The 17,907-nt window shown below is 33.5% G+C and overlaps 2 protein-coding genes across 2 annotated transcripts in view; both read left to right on the forward strand.

Annotated features, from left to right (window-relative positions):
- LOC117119371 overlaps nucleotides 1-11,555 on the forward strand; it is a 26,835-nt gene extending 15,280 nt beyond the window's left edge. Inside the window, exons 3-7 of the mRNA XM_033264172.1 lie at nucleotides 6,038-6,104; nucleotides 7,329-7,478; nucleotides 8,912-9,063; nucleotides 9,884-10,001; nucleotides 10,692-11,555. Of these exons, the coding sequence (XP_033120063.1) occupies nucleotides 6,038-6,104; nucleotides 7,329-7,478; nucleotides 8,912-9,063; nucleotides 9,884-10,001; nucleotides 10,692-10,816 (612 nt within the window). The 3' untranslated portion in view covers nucleotides 10,817-11,555. The remainder of the gene's footprint in view (nucleotides 1-6,037; nucleotides 6,105-7,328; nucleotides 7,479-8,911; nucleotides 9,064-9,883; nucleotides 10,002-10,691) is intronic.
- LOC117119368 (fibropellin-1-like) overlaps nucleotides 11,108-17,907 on the forward strand; it is a 15,717-nt gene continuing 8,917 nt past the window's right edge. The window contains exons 1-7 of the mRNA XM_033264169.1: nucleotides 11,108-11,189; nucleotides 11,533-11,681; nucleotides 12,317-12,382; nucleotides 15,409-15,457; nucleotides 15,949-16,086; nucleotides 16,419-16,541; nucleotides 17,050-17,178. Coding sequence (XP_033120060.1) covers nucleotides 11,108-11,189; nucleotides 11,533-11,681; nucleotides 12,317-12,382; nucleotides 15,409-15,457; nucleotides 15,949-16,086; nucleotides 16,419-16,541; nucleotides 17,050-17,178 — 736 coding nt within the window. The remainder of the gene's footprint in view (nucleotides 11,190-11,532; nucleotides 11,682-12,316; nucleotides 12,383-15,408; nucleotides 15,458-15,948; nucleotides 16,087-16,418; nucleotides 16,542-17,049; nucleotides 17,179-17,907) is intronic.

Here is a 17,907-nt window from a genome sequence, read left to right on the forward strand (position 1 = left end):
AATGTGCAAAACACCTTTGATAATGCACCTTGGTCATTTATTGACACTATATAAATGCTTATATTATTATTATTTAGTCACGATGTGCCTATATATGGTCATGATATGATGTTATGCCCATATTTAGGCATGTGACATGTTTTTGTCAAATGAAATTTGATAGTTTGGACAGCGCTTAACAACAAACTTAAGCAGACGTTGATTCTTAAGGTTATCAATTGATATTATAAACTCTGTATTTCAAAAGCTTGTTTGGTATTTTGCCACATTTGTGAAATGTAAATCAGTTACACAATTATACTGTAGTAGGAAGTGATTTGGAATGTGTAAAAGGTAAGAATTGCCTTTCTAAAGAAGTATCCTTTGTTGGACCATTTAGGATACAACAGATAAAGCCCCAGTTTCAATTATTATCCTTAAGCCATGAGGTAAAGTGGCGGATCAAGGAATTTGAAGTTAACTGCTTTGCTAGAACTTTATAGCCAGATGAAATGGTTTTGATTATGATTCATTTGTATATTCAATAGTGTTTGTACCACTCCTTGCCTATTGTGTTGGGTATAATGCTTATTCTTGTTTTATCATGTACAATTGTACCACTACCTACGCATGTGTAACTATAGAATCTGGAAAAACCAGCACTATTTAAATCTCACATTGCTTACAGGGGTAAGCACATAAAATGGGTCTGAGGGCCTAAGTGATTTTTTGATTGAACATTGACAGCCGCACCCATACAATGTTTCTTCTACCAAAAAACCTTCATGCTCTGCATTTATACCGTTTATGCTCAGTCTTATTATTAGGCCTACTTTTTGCAGATAAGGCCAAAAAAGGAGAATTGTTTGTTTGCCCTCCTCCACCCGCCCCCAACTCACTGAAAAAATAGGGGCGGAAAAACAAAAAAACTTAAATTTTTTTTTTTTAGCTTTTTTTTTTACAAATAAAAAAAAATGTGAGTGAGTTTTCTTTATTTTTTTCCAGATGTCCTACTAATTAGACTAATGTTGTCTGATGTAAGATATTGCCATTCTAGGCCTCTTTTGGTTACTTTTATTCCATCTGATGAGTATTTAAAAAAACAAAGAAAAAAAAAACTTTTTCCACCCACCCCTTTTTATCATTTAAAAAAGAAGGGTAAACAATGTTGGTTGGCTTGCTGCACACAGGGTTTAAATTTCGTGGGCCACAACAAAACTGGGAAGAATGTGGTCTCCAAGTCGCACTTCGCCCCCTTTTGGTGTATTAGGGACAAACTGTTTTTGGATTTACAAATGAAATTATACATAGAGTATATCGTGATACCGTGGTTTTAATATATTCAGCTTTTAAAATTTTTCAGTTGGAGCGTGATAAAAATACAATAGTATGCTAATTCTGGCTCCACAAGTCTAATGTAGAAATTATGAGATGGCAAAAATAACAATGAAATAAAATATGTGAACAAAGAAAAGCCTATGTAAATACAGTACCGGTAATAATAAATGATCATATATACAGTACAAGTAAATACCATATATGATGCCAATGGTTTAATAAGCCAAGGTCCACCGAGGAATTTCAATTCAATATGTTTATTGTTGCAAAGCCATTGAGGGCTACCGGTATTACAGAATAATTAACAATACAAAAGTAATACAATAAAAATACAGTAATTGAGGAAGCTTAGCTGCAATATACATAGTATGTAGTACAGTACACTGTCACACACACAAAATTTTACAAAATGTATATTTTATTATAAATTTATTTTATATGCTCAATAAATTACTAATGTTTTCATATAAAATTCTTTAAATTTGTTACTAGCTTATAGAAGTAGTTTTGCGCAGTGGGAATAGTTGGTTTCCAAATATTGAGTCAGTTGAATGATGCATTTTGTCTGCATTTCTTTCTTTACCAATAGGAGTATTTAAATGGGTACCTGGTGAGGTTGCCTGCTCCTCTGCTGAGTACAGCAATAACACTTAAGCATGTGGACCATGACCTGGGATAAATGCACTTAGTATCTGAAAAAAAGCCATTAAACAAGGAAATAGTAAAAAGGAAAAAAAAAATCAAATAGTAATAAAATAAATTAAAAGAGATATACCGGTAAAAGGAGGCCTAAAAAATTAAGCAAATATCTCAAATTCCAAGTCAACAATCAAACAGTAATTAATATATTTTTAAAGATATTTAGCTCATCAAAGATGTAGGTCTAAACTGGGCACTCGCAGCGTAACGTCACTCCTTGTCAGCGCTAGATGATGGGACGCTTTCTGTGGATTGTCCGTGATAGTCTGGACTAATCGTCAATAAAAACACTCCGTTGCGCACACCGTTTCATTCTGCATAGTATCGTTGGCTGATGACCGTCGGCCGCAGTGAATGTCCAGCTTTAGAGATAGTCAATTAATTTAAATCACTTGATAAAAGAGTTATTGAACTTTAGCTGTTTCCCCAAATAAAATATTACCTGTAGTTATTGAAGGGGGAAGTAGAGTACTGTATTGCACATGTAAATATAGGTAAACTTTGACTAATTAATCAAAAGTAAATCTTAAATTAGATAGTGCATGTCAACAGTTCCTCTTTCAATCAAATTGTATTATTCAGGAACAATTTATTAGAAAATATTAATTTTATTTTATTGCATGTGTCATCATGATGGACCAATATCTCCTGATAAGTTTGTTCACAATAAAAAAAAAAATGTTTTTTTATGGGCTGTAAAGTTACTCACAATAAAAGTGCTGTTCCTAAAAATTATTTTCTGTCATTTCTAACAGTGTGATTTTTAACAGTGCACTGGTTCTAATCTACTAATTGAATTAAGTTTAACAACGGGTTAAGTTTAACAAGAACTCCCTCACGTAACTGTAACGTCACGGTTTAAAGATACTATTGGGTTAACAAGTTAATTCCCTGGAGTTACTTAGGCTTTAAAGATACTATTGGGTACTACTGGTTAAGGTTAACAAGCTAACTCCCTGAAGTCTTTTAGGTTTAAAGTTACTGTATTAGGCATTGGTTAAGGTTAACAAGTAACTCCCTGGAGTCACTTTGGTTGAAAGGTACTATTAGACATTGGTTAAAGTTAACAAGTTAATTCCCTGGAGTTACTTAGGCTTAAATATACTATTGGGTACTACTGGTTAAGGTTAACAAGCTAACTCCCTGAAATCTTTTAGGTTTAAAGATACTATATTAGGCATTGTTTAAGGTTAACAAGTTAACTCCGTCTAGTCACTTTAAATTATACTATTTAAGGTTAACTTCAGATTAACTACTATTACAAGATAACATCTGGGGAGTCACTAGGTTTAAAGATATTATTAAATTTCCAATTGGACACTGGTTAGGTTAACTTAACTCCCTGAAGGCTGTTTTCCACTAGGAAAATTTATTTGCACGAATGGAAAGCTGTGTGCTTCCTGAGCTCTGATCGGTTGCCCTTTTTTTTTGCCTCGCAAGAAGTAGAAACAATTTTAACTACTGATTTTGCTGAAGCGAGAAACTCCGATTGAAATGTGAGTGCATATGTGCATGAACCAACGCTTTCAATTTGCGCGAATAAATTCGCCTAGTGCAAACAATACTATTAATTGACCAGTTGGACACTGGTTATTTAAAGGTTAACAGGTTAACTTTCGGGGAGTCACCGGTAGGTTTAAAGGTACTTTTAATTAACCAATTGGACCCTGGTTAAGGTTAACAAGTTTGTGTTAATGCTAATTAAATTTAACAATAAAACTAAATATATAAATTATTGCTTGCTTAAAGATGCACAGAATGAGTTCCATTTCTACCAACATGCAATTGTGACCGGCTTTGGCAAAACCAGCTGTTTGTCAGAAAAATTCAAAATTGAGTTTTTAGTTGTTTTAAATTGTGCATGAATTCTTCTTTAATACAGTGTTTATTTGATGTAAACCGGTTGAGTATTAGTGAAGTTATTAATATTTAATTCATTGGATATCAACCATGTATGTTTTGAAAAAACAGCTTCCAAAGATTTCAAAATCAATAGTTTATTAAGATTTGTACAAAAAAAAAAACTTGAAAATGATCAAATAGATCGAAATGTCTCTCTCTCTTTTCGGAGTTACTGTCTTTTTGTTTTATTTAAGACTAATTAGTGGATCCTCTGGTTTTTTATTAAGATTTTTAAAATAATTTTAATATACTTTTTAGTTAGATTAGGTGATTGATATTTTGCAGAATGTTCTTTAATATATCCTCTTTTATGTAATGCAAAAACCTGAAAATGTTCAAAATTGTGATTCTCAAACATTTTGGGTGCTTCTGAGAGATTATAAATTACGACAAACGGAGGGTTTTGCCAGAATCGTTCACAATTTCTTGTGATCGAGTTTTTAGCTGCAAGTACCATAGCGTTCCATCAATCTGTAGATCATCCTCTAGCTCAAATTGTTACGCATGTTGTTATTCATTCCCATTTCTTCTTACCTTGATGTGGATGGATGAAAAACTACAATGTTTCATTTTTTTAGGCATGATTTCCTCAAAAACAGGTTTTATTCATAAATTTTTTCAAAGCTCATACATATCTCTAGATGCTTATCCTAGTGAAGTCAATTAAATACCAAATTAAAGCTATACTTTTGATTTTCCCAACTGAATGATTTTTTTTTGTGAGAACCCCAGAAAATGTACACCTTCCCACAGGGACTGGTGCTTATACAGTAGTTATCATGAAATATGATGAGTATTTGGCCTTTTCATGGCAAGCCCTCCAATGTTCCAGATACAATTGACTAGTTGAATTATAAATAATTTCTGTCCCAGTACGTACTCTCGTGATTGTCATTTGGTCACGCAATACTACATCCTGTTTCACTGATAAAATTAGAAGTAGCGTGCCTTTTCATTAAAGATATTAGATAACATTCTTTTGTACTAGCCACCCCTTGTTCTATTCAAAGATATCCTTAAAAATTTTTGAAATGAATACAAAAGCTTTTGAAAACCTGTTAGACTTTTTGGGATCATGTCATTGAATAATTAGGCCTTCAGAACATAAAAGTTAATCAGTCGACCAGTTTAACACTAGTCATCTAGTACTTTTAAATGCTCATGTCTGATAATGAAAAAACATGTCATTGTCACTGCTGTCATTATTATTATTATTATTATTATTATTATTATTATTGTTATTATTATTATATTAGAGTAGACTTCTTTCTCATACTTATATATATTTTAAGACAATATGTTTTTCTTATATGTTCAACCAGATCTCCAGTGCACTGTATAATTCACCATCAAAGGGACCCCACTAGAGTCAAGTTTTTGGACTTAGTAGGATATTTTTTGGTGTGACTCGCACCACTCCTACTCCTGGTCTTTGAGGAGCAGTAATAATGTGCTATGACATGCAGTGGGTCATTATCACCATTAAGCTTCAAAAACAACCCCAAATCATAAAGCAAATATTAAGTCAAACAATATTAAGCTGTTTACACACCTAAATAGATCCTTATAATTTGATTGGTAGATTTTGTATCACATGACATTGGTTATTTAAACCATTTCATCACTCATGGAAATTTAGTTCCACCATGCATTTTTAGTTTCATCCATGCATTTTTTGTTCCATCCATTCAGAAAAAGGTAGATTTTTTAAAATAAAATATCAAATGACAAGAATATATTGTAGTGTGTTGTAAAACAAGTAATGAATTTTTTTTTTCGCACAATGGTAAGAATATTTTCATTCATTGGAAGATTTACTGTTCCATTCAACTCGGCTCACCTCAATTAATGGAACAATCAATCTTTCAAACAAAAGAAAATATTCTTCCCATTGCACTCATAAACATTCATTATTTGCATATTGACATACAATAAAAATTAACTTTTAAGTAATAATGCTTTGTAAAACTACTATATAATTATAAGCTGTAGTATATTTTATATGCCATGACCTGCATAGTTATGAACACTTCAGTGTACAAGAGGGCTTCATGGCAGTGTAACCCATGTCAGGATTATTAGATGCAGGCCTACTAATGTAGTTTGTTTGTCATTTTAGAATGCTCAAGGTGAGCTGAGGGAGTGCAATGTTCGACAGATAGCAATATCTCTACCAACAAGTCTATGTGAGTGCATTCTCTATTATCGTGTAGCAATAAGTAAACATGGAACTCAGAATTAAGGGGGATCAGGAGATTAGCTAATCAGAAACAGAAACAAGTTCCATTACAGTAGAATTATGTATAATTTGTAATCAAACCGATGTGTGTTTGCATCAGGAAAATTTCATTTGAGTGATGTTTTGCCCTACCTGACGTGCTATCATACAAACTACTCAGTAATTTCCCAAATGCTTGCGCAAAGCATCACTCCTACATCATATTTGTTACTAAAACCTATCTCCCGCAAATTCATGATATTTGCATATTTTTACAAATTATATCAGTTGTCTTTTTGAAGTCTTTTGGCGATGTCTATCAACAGTGGGGGCATGTGGTGCAGTGGTTAAGGTGTTGGACTTTTGATCGTGGGATCAGGAGTTTGAGACCGATGCTCGTAGCATTGCTTGTGTCCTTAGGCAAGACACTTTACCTACATTTGCCTCTCTCCACCCAGGAGTACAAGTGGGTATCTGGTAGGTTCAAATACAACTGCGCTGATTACTTGCTGCAATATTATGGAATTCTCCCCAGGGAGCTGAGTATGTGTTCCATACATGTTTGATTCAATGACTGGGGTAATTATGTGAAGAGCAGTAGAGGCTGGCATAAAGTGCTATAGAAGACCGACTTATTATTGTTATTAACATGAACATCAACATACAAATTTCTGTAAACAGATTTTTTCAGAAGTGTCTTCTTCCAATATGGGACCCATGTCTCGTATCTGCCAGTACCAATCCCCTTCCTCTCTATCCCATTCCATCTAAATTTTTTTTTCCAATATTAGGGATTGGAAAATGGGAAGAATATTTTCATGATTTGAAAGTTAGACAGTTCCATGAAACATTACATTTTTCACCAAAAAAAAATATTGTTTCCATTGAACTATTAAATTATTATTTATTATTTATTTATTTATTGTCATTTAAACTTGGACCAAAATGGAATAGTTCATAATCTTACAACAAATGAAAACATTGTATTAGGTAAAAGGTAGCCTGTGCAAAATGAATGGAACTAAATTACATCAAGAAAGGGGCCAGTGATTCTTTTAAGCTTTGTCCAGACCTAATACCTAAATTTGGTCATGATGACATCATATCATGACATCATATAATGTCCATATATAGGCACATCATGACCATACATGTATATAGGCATATCATGACTATACATTATTCTTCTCAGCATGTCCCACACTACTTCCTAACCAATTTCTTACAAATGAAGTGAAAGATTTGCCACCTAGACTGGATAAAGATGATGTTGAAGGAATGTTTAATCAGACATCCTTAAATGATCTGCAAGTTAAGATTGATATTAAAATCTCTGAACCAAGTAAGTATTGGTTGTGTTTTTTTTTTTGTTTTTTTTTTACATATTAGGCCAAATTAATTTAATTTTTTGTCTCAAAACTCTCCTGTTTCTGAAAACCTAATTTAGTAATACGGAATGCAGTTTTTAGAATGTTGTTTAACAAAAATACAATTATTGTCGAACTGGGTTTTAAAAGGTTTGTTACAGGGCTCTCTTCAATTAAGAATTACAGAAAGAATAACACGCAGGAATTTACTAATGCGCGGGAGACAAACAGTAGAAAATAATTTACTAACGCGTGGGAGACAAACAATTAAATTAATATGGCCATATATCATATAATGTATATTTACAATAATTTTTTGTTTTATGGTTTGTATTATTAATGTTATTTTTTGTATTGTTAAAGAACAGTTCATTTATATTCTGAATGTGTTTCGATTTATTATTCTTATATTTAAAGTGTCTTTAATTAAATACTGTTAAACATGGAATAGAAGTCCAGGGCTTCTATTTTGGGGGACCCTTTGATAGGCTTCTTTTTAAGATTAATTTACTTCTTTTCCACATTACTTTTGCAAACTAAAGGGGAGGGGCTTCTTTTCAAAATGAATGCTGTAAATATTTGGAATTGTTACTACTAAAAAGTAGGCATACTGAAGACTTTTCCAGCCTAGGAAATTCGAAATTCTATTTTAAACACTCAAAAAATGAAAACATCATTTTTTTAAATTAGACCTGTAATGATCAAAACATGCCAACGACAATCTGTTGTACAACTTAAAATATAAATTATATAATAAAATTGAAGCTTTGGATATAATTTATTACTATAAAATAACAAATAATAGGCCTATGTATAATTTATTAAATATTTATACATGTGTAACCCTGTTTTATGCTTGATTTTTATTCATTTATTTATTTTATCTTATTTTTATTATTCCTTTTGATGGAATTTTTAATGTGGTAGATTTTGATGTACATTTTAATATTTATATATAGTTTATTTTATCAGTCAAAAAATATATTAATTTGAAACTGGGTGAGTCGAAAACGCTTTTAGTTACAGCGATTAGGTTCGCTTTTGTGTTTCCTTGAAACTTGCTCAGTTGCTCTTTGTACTGCTTGTCATGTTATGTTTTGGAAATTAAAAAAAAAAGTATAAGAACTAACTTATTTTTAAAATTACTTTTGCTAAACTAATCAGGGGGCTTTTCAGGATGGGTTTTTTTCTCAAGATTAAGGCCATTTGGGCTTATATTTGAGTTTTTGGTATTAGACCAATATCATAAGTATGTATTGAAATAGAATAAATACATATATATTGAAATAATACTCTATAGTATTTAATTTTCATTGTCAGTTTTACAAAAAAAATAACCATTTAGATAAAAATTTCTTTGATATTTTATTTTGTTTGTTATTGTTGTTTATTGTTTATTTTGTTCCAGATCATAATCGCTTAAACGGTGTGTTCTTTGAACTCAAGGTAGCTGGGAACAAGGATAAAATTTATGGTATTCAGTATTGTTTTCTGCTGGATTTCAATGGCACTCTGAAAATGAAAGACATTATACCTTCTTACGGACCTGGTGGAGATTTGGTAATACAACATAATATATATAAGGCCAAATCAAAAAATAAAAAATAAATAATAATAATATGTCGTTCTTATATAGCGCTTAATGCCTTAACAAAGCCTCTAAGCGCTTCACATTACTACCCCGGTCATTGGATCAAACACATATGGAACACATTGAACAGCAAATTAAATTATTAAATTAAATTATATTATTATACCATATTTGCGGCTAGTAATCGGTGCAGTTGTGTTGGAACCTACCAGGTACCCACGTATACTCCTGGGTGGAGAGAGGCAACCGTAGATAAAGTGCCTTGCCGAAGGACACAAGCGATTTGCACAGCAAGAGTTTCAAACCCCCGACCTCGAGGTTGGGAGTCCAAGACACAACCGATGTGCCAACCGCTTATATTGCGTTGGCCATGCCCAACCAACCCAAAATGTTCGAAATTAAGGGTCAGCATTTTATTTTATTTTTTATTTTTTTGGCTACAATGAAAACTATTCTTTTTAATGAGCTAAAAAGTCAATAATTGGCATATCTTGCTATGGTAGGCGATGTGAATGTATTATGCGATCTTTCTGTTGTTAAATATAGATTTTAAAATGGTCTTTGTTGTATTTTTGTGTATTTACTTTTTAGGCATAAACACATTATTGGTCGAAAACTTTTCCTATTAACTTACCCATTTTTTTTATTTTTCCAAAATGGGGCCAACAGAAGAATTTTTTTTTTAGCCTAATTGGAAGTAAAATGCATATTAATTAGATAGAATTAAATAGAATCATCATTGCTATTTTGTTTTCATATTTTCAATTCTCTTTATTTTTCATTGTTTAGACACTCTCATTTTATCCTTGCATTGATGCTTCAAAAAGTGCTTATTATGCAGTTGTTGGTTATCCTCTTCCACTTATAACTAAACCTATGGACGATTCAAGAAATAATTATCAGCATGGTAAGTATGACCGGGAAGTAGGCATGATTATAGAGGAGTGACCAGGAATGGAAAAAGTGACCAGAGGGATAGACAAAGTGACCTTTTTGGGACAGTGATTAGAGAAAACAGAGTTGACCATGCAGTGACCTTAAAGTTTTTAATAAAGAATGTACCAGACTAGACTAGTTGTACCTGCTATTTGTCCCTATCTCATACTTTTTCCCCTGGTTTGCTAGCTTCAGGAACCTGATAATGCTGGCATTGAATGCCAGTGAAATCTCATGCTAAATAAAAAAGAAGTTAAGTTCTCTAGTGTCATTTTTTATTTCCTTTTAGTAGTATTAAGACTAACCAGGCTATATAACTACTTTTATAATGAGGTAATAATTTCATAATCCAAAAGACAGAGTAAAGCAAAATGTAATGATATACCTGTATAACTAAATATTCTAAGTAATTAATAAGGAAATCAAACATATCAGTGTATTACAAAGGATGATATAAAGTACGTATCTACTGGTAATCAAAATACCAGTACACAAACCATGCTACTTTATTTTTATACTAATTAACCAATTTTTCTTGCAATGACATGAGGGAGCTAAAAGAAAATTGAAGTTAAAGATGTTTATTAAATTTTTAGATTTCATTTAGGTTTAACTGTATAGGTAGTTTGTATAGTAATTAACCCTATATTTCTCTTGGTAGCTTTTAACTATTTTCAGTGGCAAGTAGACGAATGCAAAAATGGTAAGTTTTGTTTTCTTTTGTCATTGTTTTCACCGTTACTTCCATTCAATTATAAAACCTCCGCAAATATTATATTGCCATGAAAAATTAGGTACCCCAAAATAACTTATTGATTACAATTTCATATACTGTACTATGTAACCTCAGAGTCCTATAGAAAATGAACCAATAATGAAGACAATTGGTTGTACCACCATCGAACCCAGTGACGTGTCCAGAAATTTGAAATAGAGGGGGCCCAGTGAGAGATTTTTACAGATTTGCCGCACATTTTTCCATCATGATTGGTGTAGAGTTTGAAAATGGCTTTCTAAACCATTAAAAAAAATATTTGAATCTACCTCTGAAGCCCTCCTCCTTCCCATAATTTGTTTATGAATATTACACTGAGTATTAGCCCAGGACCATTAGTACTCAAGACCAACGATCTTCATCTGAAGTACAGTTGTTCCTGTTGTATAAGCCCCCAGTGGCGAATCAAGGATTTTGAAATTGATGTGGGCCTATGAGGGACTTCACAGATGGGGATCTGTACCACCACAGCCCCACCATGAATAATTTATGATAATTGCATTTCTAGATGGCCAGAAACGGCTCTATCAGGCTAAAATTTTAATATAAATTTCATTCTTTCTCTATTTTCTTTATAATTTTGAAAAAATTTAGGGGTTGGGGCAGCTTGGCTCCTCTTGAATCTGCCACTCAGGCCACTTTAGGTATAAGCCCACCGCCTTTTGCTGTAAAAGTGCTGTTTGTAAAAATAGAATTGATATTTTCATTTTTAATATTGTTTTTGTAGATGCTAAAGGATATCTTTTGAACTATGAAAACTATGAACTGAAAATTGATGATGGCAGATTGGAGTTTAAAGTTAATTCATCATCTCTGTTCAACGACAACTGTCCATTAGCTTTCAAATTTATTGATACTTTTACAGATGAAGTGAAGGTAAATTTATAGCATAATAATCATGTAGATGTTGAGGTGCAGGACAAAGTAAATTAGATTGGATTTATGCGGTGCGAACCTCAAGGATAACCCACAAAAGCATGAAGACTTTCCAGTGGCGTAATTCTGGTGGTGATTGGGCAGTACACTGGCAGACATTCTGTACTGGTACTAGTAGTGGTACTTGTATGGGCATTTATAATGCACCTTTTCCTTGCGGTTATGAAGCGCAGTTATTTTGCCATGGTCATTGGGTCCATATGCTAAGCGTTGCTACTGGTAATCAGCACAGGAGCAAGTAACCCCACCAGGTACTCATTTATAATCCTGGGTGGAGAGAAGCAATTCAGATAAAGCGTCTTGTTCAAGGACACAAGCGAAATGCATAGCGAGAGATTGAAACCCTGACCTTGAGGTAGGGAAACTAAATCGTTCCCGCTGCGCCAAACTACTTCTTGAGAATGTTTCTTTAATAGGCACTGGGCCATCTACACCCAGGATCATCAGCTTAAACATCTTTTCTGAAAGACAGTGTGCTTTTTTACACTTGTCTTTTAATAAATCCAAGCCATCCTCAATGAATTGGCGTTTAAAGCACAAATATATATATATATATATATATCTGTCTCTTACAGACTGTGAACGTTTATAATGGAGTAGCATCGACAAGTAATATTGAACGAGGAAAATACAAAATGAGGGTATTTTATAACATTATTTTATTCGTTTTGATTTAAGGAATATTACCACATTAGTTTCCATTCAAAAGGGTGTAAAAATTTTCACTTTGCCAATCTGATCACCATGAACATTTTTCAGCGACATTTTTATGTGGCCACATTGAGTTTTATCAGATTGTAATTGATTGAATATGGAAGCCTGGATTATTAACCACAAAATCTATGATTTTTATTAGAATAGTTGATATACAGTATTGTCAGAGGCATGTCTAGGGGTGTGCGCAACAATTGCACACCCCTTAAAAAAAAACTTCCCCCCCCCCCCATCACCCCACCATTAAAAATGTTGGACATGAGGTTCCATCCTCCTTTACCAAAATTTGCCTCTTGCAACCAGGGTGTAGTGTCTTTGTGCTAATTACAAGCTCCACAGAATATCAGATAAATGTTAAGTAATTAGATAAACAGAATCAATTTTCTCAGGCAGACAGTAAACTGGAACTACTTTCACAATACTCGATGCTCACAAACACAAATGTTTAACAGAAATAATAAAATAAAATGCAACAATATCATCCGGTTTTTGTTATAATTTTAATTATTATTAATTTGTAAAAATTCAAGGTGTTGTTAAACAGTTTTTTTCTACGGCTTCAAAAACTGCTTGGAAAGCCAAAACTTTTGACTGAAACAGGCTATAGCAGACACTAAATTTCATGTACGTCGTCAAACCAAGGAAATTGGTGGTTCATAAAACAGATTTGTTTGTACAATAACTATTTATAATAGGCATGCAGTACGTACGATTTGTGTACAATTGTCTTGTCTTTCTCGCCTAGTCGTTTCGTAGGCTAGGCCTAGGTAGGAATGACACTAGGCCTAGTCAACAAAGGCCTACAACATTGCCAAATTAAAGCCATGTGGACCGCGTAGATGCTTGACTAAATCTATTATTTGTCTTCATTTTACAGTATTATTGTCATATTTAAAATGTTGTTTATTATCTAAAAACAACATAATTGTAGGCCTAATCCTACCGTCCGTTTAAACGCAATCACGATCATATCGTGAGTCGTGACTTCACTACTAACAAGTACATGTGGGAAATCCCTGATTGATCATTCTGGGCATGCGCATGGACATGCATGGATATGTAAGTTCGAGCATTCGGAAAAATCGTAGTTAATACTATAATAGGCCTAGGTAGTAAAACATTGCCGAGGCTGCCGACCTCTGAGAATTTAATTTTTTTCATCTCTCAGTACTGTCAACCACTGTTTACAAATTTACAACATATGATGACACGATCAAACCAAGCGCTCTTTTATTATTTACTGCTGAAGTTTTTCTGTCATTACGCTGGCAAAATAGTTCCCAATTACTGTTGTATTATTTTTATTTACAACAATTATATATTAAACGTTTCGTACATTTAAAGTAGTTTCTAAATATTTTACACACTAATTTTCATCAATAAAAATATTACTAATAAATGGATTCAAAGTGAATCATGTTCAAACCAATATATTCATCCGCCTTTTTCAGAAACTTCATGTCGTCGTACGACGGCGCCTATACCAAGTCGGGCTAGGCCCAGTAATAACCCTGTACTTTTGTAACTTCTCGTAAAAGGGCTCGTTTTTTACGATTCGAACTCGTAGGTAGGACAGTTTTTTCTGCTAAAGACAAATGTTAACATATTTCATACGATTTTCAACAAAATAGATTTTTTTTTCTTTTTATAGTAAACTCAGTAGGAATTGATTGTTATTGCTATGGCAGTACCCCTCTGAGATAATGACTTTTCCAGCCGCGCTAGCCCTTCATGTACCGCGGTCTGGCCTTCCTGATAATTAGAGTATAATTAGCTATGATAAGAGACCCTGGTTTGATTTCCCGAGTTTTTGTGGATAAGTCGGGTTTTGGGGTAAAGGAGGATGGAACAGCATGGAAGCAAAAACCTCACGCTCAGGTGGATAAAAATAACCTCCTGCCCTCACATATAATCACGCCCCTACCCCACTTCACCTATGCACCTCTATCCACCATGAAGAGTGCTTGATAGGCCACTGTATATTTTATATACAGTGTAAACTGTATATTTATATTATACACTATTTGAAATAGAATTTAAATAAGCCATTATTTTTTCTTAATATATTGCCGGAGCCATAAGCCAGGCTGTAGGGAATTTTTTAAGGAAATAATAGCTCCTAAAAAAATTGTTTATAGCCTGATTCTTACGAGTGACCGGACTATTATCCGGATCTGGAACTAAACGTTAGCGCTAACCGTTAGCGTTATCCAGATACCGCTAGCAGTTAGCAAGCTCTATCGGTTAGCAAGTTGAGCACATTTTTATCATCAACCAATCACAAATCCGCGTTTACAATTTCCAGTTTCTTATTGGCCATTGATTCAATGAACATACTCTTCTTGATGGACGCACAGCAGCTAACGAATAGCAGGATCTGGATTCTGCAAACAGTTTGCTGGTGTGTGAGAACATATCCTTAGAAGTCAGTAGTGACGTCCATCACCTTTTATATGAACTTTAAATCAAACTGCTGGTTGTGTAAACGGTTGCTATATTCATAAATCAGACTATTGATTATGGTCCCTGGTTAGGTCAAATAAAAAAAAATTATTGTGACTGACCCAAAATGTTCAAAATTGAGAGCCAGTATTTTATTTTATTTTTTTTACATTGAAAAATATTTGCTAATGAGCTAAAAAGGCTGGAATAGGCCTATCTTGCAACGGTAGGCGATGGGACAGTGTTAAGCAATCGTTTTGCTCTTCAATATAGATTTCAAAATGCACTTTTTGGGTATAAACAATTTTTTGGTAAAAAAAAATGAAATGAAAAAAAAAAAACTTTTCCTACCGACCTACCCATTTTTTTAAAGTTAATGATAATTTAATATTAGTGTTTATTAAGTAGGCTATAACCCTTAGACGTTTATTTAATAGAATAAAATGTATTGTAAGCATTATTATAAATTATAGCAGCTTTGCCTAATTTTGCTTTTTCTTGGCTTTTTCAGTTTATTCTAGATGGAATGCTCGGGCGTAAATTTCCAAATTATTTCAGTGGTGAGAAATTATTTTAAAATATTTAAAATAAGCATAATTAATTTTTAAGATGTCATTATTAATGTGATATTTTTTCACCAATTTCTATGATATAACCTCTTACTTTAGATTAATATGTGCTATTATACTAAATTGTATGATGATCCATTCATTAGTCGACATAATTTTGCTATGACAGACAATTAGGGATGATTCAATATAATAAAATGTGTATTTTATTCACAACCAGCAAATAAGATAAAAATTTTTCCAAAATTTAGACATGGGAACAACATTATGATTTATTTTATACATTTCAATTATTTTTATAATTTAATTAGCCATGATTAGGATTTACATTATACTATTGTTTTTGGTATCTTTGGTCCTATATTTGCTAAGGTTTGGAAAGTTCAATGGTTGAAGGATACTTTTTACTACTGTAACGTCATCCATCATACTGTGTCATCATACAAAGTTTTCTAATACTTTTTTCTTTTCAAATCCACTAGATATAAAAGTTACTTTTAAAGGAATGTGCCTCTCTTTTCCATGTCGAGACTCATCAATTTGCCAGCAACATGAGGAAAAGACATACAAATGCTCTTGCCCGCCAGGTCAAATTCTGAAAGGCATCGAATGCTACAATGGTAAGCAGGTGGCCAATGTTAACAATCAACTATTTGTTGTATTAGAATTAAGTACATACTTGTAGTATTTGAAAAATGTGTATGTATAAATATATGTGCCCCCTCCCACTTCCTCTAATTCACATTCCTGGATCCTCCACTGTAATGCCTGGAAATGGCACTCTTTGACTGTAAAAATGCTTTTTTTACAGCAGTGTTCCCAGCGATGGAATAATTGGCTTCTTCCCGGACAAAGTGTCCTGTTCCTCCAGGAGCCCTTCCCCCACTGACTGTAGAAACTGAATAACATTCTTTGCTAACTTGGTTTTTTTGTTCTTATCAATCTCCATCAGAATATCCATGTATAGATAATCCATGTGGCAATGGTGTATGCACAAGAATTGAAACAAGCACCAGTGTACATCATGATTGTACATGCTATCGTGGTTTCTATAAAGCACACAGCACTTGTTTGCGTGAGTATTTTATTCTTTATCTCAGATTGATGGATGGATGAATGGATTTATTAAACCAAGGATAATCCATGAAAGTCTAAAGAAGACTTATTTTCTGTACGATCATTCTGGTGGGCAGTCAAACCAAGAGACAATGTATTGCATTGTTTAACCAATGGTTTAAACGTCTTATCTAAAAGACAGTTTGCTATCTTAACTTTCATTTCAGCCCTCCAGCTGAAATACAAGAAGAGCAGCGATGAAAATTGAACCAGGGACCTAGAGATCTCCACGTTTCAGTGCACACACAGTGGCTACAAACAGTCCAGCCGACTGAGCTAAGCCTGTCACTTTCAAGAAAGTACAAAGCATATTTGGCAGTGGACGATATCAAATGAATGATCCGTAGGCCTATCGCTGCCTACCTCATGCTCTACTTACTATTTCTTTGCTCTCTGTTGTAATAATTGTATATAAACACAGCTTTCAAATTTGACCATAATACTTTGCCTCCTTATTTATTCTTTAGGCGATCCATGTAATGATAATCCATGTGGTCGTAATTACGAATGTAAGGTCATCGAATTGGACTCGGGCATTCGCCATATTTGTGATTGTAATCCTGGGTTTTTTGTGACAACAGATTTGACATGCGAGTGTTAGTAATTCACACTTTTTATATTATTTCTTTTTACATGCATAGTATAGGTAAACAGTGGGATTCGGCTCAACCCATGCTACTAGGGAATTGGAACTTAACCTCTGGAAGCATATGTTTCTAGGGGTCACGTTGCACACAAATCTGCTGCACTCTGAAGCTGAGCGCACACTGCGATAAATCCTTTTACTTCCTGTGATTGCTCAAAGATGTTTGTTTGCTTATTGTCAGTGGAATTCTGAGTAGAGCCTCAAAAAGAATCTAATGCACATGCATGTTGCAATCTCTACGAAATTGTGTTGTAAACAACCATCACAGCAGTTTTTGTGTAGTGTTTGCCTGACTGAATGTGCTGCCTCGTTCGCTGCACAATTTTAACCTTGAGGGTGCTTCTACTCACCAGTTTGTTGAATTTAATATCTGCACCTTTGTGTCCATAATATCTCATTCAAAGGACAAGTTAATAAAGTGGAGTACCCAAGAACATAACCAAAAGCTCTATATTAGAAATGTTTGAATTGTGAAATGTGCAGTTGTTAAAAGCTTTTAATATTTATTACAACTATACAGTACTCTCAAGAATAAACAAAAATTGACCTCTCAGTCAAACTTAACAATTGACCAATAAGAACAGCGGTAGTAGTATGCGCTTGTCCTACAAACACACACATGCTGTACTTTAATAATAACAGTATTCAAGGGGCGGGGATTGGAGGAACAGTCTGCTAT

Source organism: Anneissia japonica, unplaced genomic scaffold (assembly GCF_011630105.1).
Source record: "Anneissia japonica isolate Jap-2015-1 unplaced genomic scaffold, ASM1163010v1 scaffold287827_len377088_cov200, whole genome shotgun sequence".
In the NCBI taxonomy this organism is placed as follows: domain Eukaryota; kingdom Metazoa; phylum Echinodermata; class Crinoidea; order Comatulida; family Comatulidae; genus Anneissia; species Anneissia japonica.